At 40.0% G+C, this 2,061-nt stretch overlaps 1 protein-coding gene across 2 annotated transcripts in view; it reads right to left on the minus strand.

Annotated features, from left to right (window-relative positions):
* EXT2 (exostosin glycosyltransferase 2) overlaps positions 1-2,061 on the minus strand; it is a 126,180-nt gene that overhangs the window by 34,801 nt on the left and 89,318 nt on the right. For both annotated transcript variants that reach the window (XM_012655326.1, XM_012655328.1), the window contains exon 8: positions 1,720-1,886. In XM_012655326.1, coding sequence (XP_012510780.1) covers positions 1,720-1,886 — 167 coding nt within the window. The remainder of the gene's footprint in view (positions 1-1,719; positions 1,887-2,061) is intronic.

Consider the following 2,061-nt stretch of genomic DNA (forward strand, 5'->3'; position numbering starts at 1 on the left):
AGAAGGTAGTTAAGAAAGTTGTTCGTTGTACAGCATCTGGAGATTCTGATTAATGGCCAGGAGGCAGCTTTCTGAGTTCACTCCTCTGATAAACAATGCCCTCTTTAGAGACAATATGGAATTAAACACAAGTAATTGGAAGAAAGAGGTAAAGATTCGAGCTCACCCTCTAAGCTTTGCAAAACTTCCTCTCATTAACATGCTTTGCTGCTTGAAACAAACTCAAAGTTGGAAGAAATCCCAGGGATACATTTAGTCCACCTTTCTTTTATTAGACCTTTTTTAGACCAACTGAAAATACTGAAGCAACAGCATTTTGCCCATCTTGTCCAGATCATTCTGAACATTCCCTTTCCCCACCTTACTTCTGCCACAAAGATAAACATCCAGGTAGAGTCTGACGCCATTATATGCAACGAAGAGAGAAAACACCAGCAGAAAAAATTAGCCTTTTTGCCATGACTTGGCTAGAGAAACAAGCAGGCAATTTTCTTTTTTTAAAAATGGAAAGGATAGTATATTAAATATCATCCAACACCCCAGATGCTATGATGTAAAAGTCATCTCCTATGGATGAAAATAAATCCAAAAGAGATGAATGTAGGTTTTATTAGCTATTCTTTTGCCTTTCATTGGCCTGTAACTGTATCAACCAGGGCATCACACATCAATCTATTGCATAACAATTTTTTTTACATTCAAATGAAGCTATGTATTTTTAAAAACCTGGGAAAACTTGAACCTTTAATTGTTCTTGGTTGTGATGGTAGTAGGAGGGGGGATTCCTATTTGTTTTCCCTTAAAACCTGGCTTTAATTTAAGGATTTGGAAATAAATTTCTACAATAAATATATGTACCAAATAGGGCTTCATTTAATAAAATTTTATGATTTCTTAAAAACCCCCAAATCAACAAATCCTGAGTTAACTAAAGAAAATGGTTACTTCTCTCCTACAGGCAGAGTGACCACAGGGATAAATTTTGCCCTTGTCCCCTGTGCCAATGTAGCTAACCGACTTGCACACTCTGCGTGCTTAGGTCTGATACCACCTTTACCCCGCAGCCGCGGGCCCCTGCCTGTGGCCATCATGCATCTCACGTACACCCTGACAGGGCCCATCAATTCCTATTGCTTTTCACCAGGCCTGGGCTCTGCCACTTTCCCCTGGGAAGACCTTTACTGGTCTCCATACTTAACCCCTGAACCCAGCCTAATCCATCAGCCACACTGAATGAACGGTGATAGGGAATGTTTCTCCCTAAAGACAGGCAGCCAGCCTCTCCACTTAAAACTCAGAAAGAAAGCCATCAACAGGGTCCACTCTGTTTGTCAGTGTCGCCAGCTTCTTCACTTACTGATGTTTTTATTGTTGCGGTGCCCAGCTGCTTGAGTCAAGAGAAGTGCTATTCAGGGAGACATCAATTAAGGGCTTGTTAAATGCTATAGATGCTCTTTTGAAAATATCCCCTGGGACTCTTCTCCTTGGGAGTTCCGCAAACCAGTGGAGGGCACAGTTGTCATTGTGCAACAGAGCTTCCCCAAGGTTTTAAAGAACAGTTTCATAACGCACGCTCTTACACATAGCTTCTGGACTCCACTGGGAGATTTTTAGAAGTTTTGACTTTAGAGAATGAAATATAATACTTTTTTAGGAAACATAAGCAATAATAGGCAGTAAATATCAAACATATAAACATATTGTTTAAAACCTCCTTACCTCGTAACCAAATTGCAGCTCATCAGAGGTCAGCATAATGATGTCATCGTCAATGGCCAGGACAGCCTCTGTCTCGATTTCATCATAAGGGAAGAAACGGTTACTCAACTTGTTTTCAGCCGTCCTCACAACTTTTAATGGAACCCGGATTTTGGGCCAAAGAGAATCTGGAAAAAGATAAAACAGGGTATTCACTACTCTCCCAACTCTCGTGAAAAGATAAAGTGGTAAAAGCATCTTACCACAAATGAGATTGAAGAATCAACTTATATCCATGGCTCTCTTCAAATACAAAGGTACAACTGTGCAAGGAGAGATTCTTACAGATATATTTTTATTATA

This window comes from Propithecus coquereli, unplaced genomic scaffold (assembly GCF_000956105.1).
Source record: "Propithecus coquereli isolate 6110/MARCELLA unplaced genomic scaffold, Pcoq_1.0 Scaffold470, whole genome shotgun sequence".
Lineage (NCBI taxonomy): Eukaryota > Metazoa > Chordata > Mammalia > Primates > Indriidae > Propithecus > Propithecus coquereli.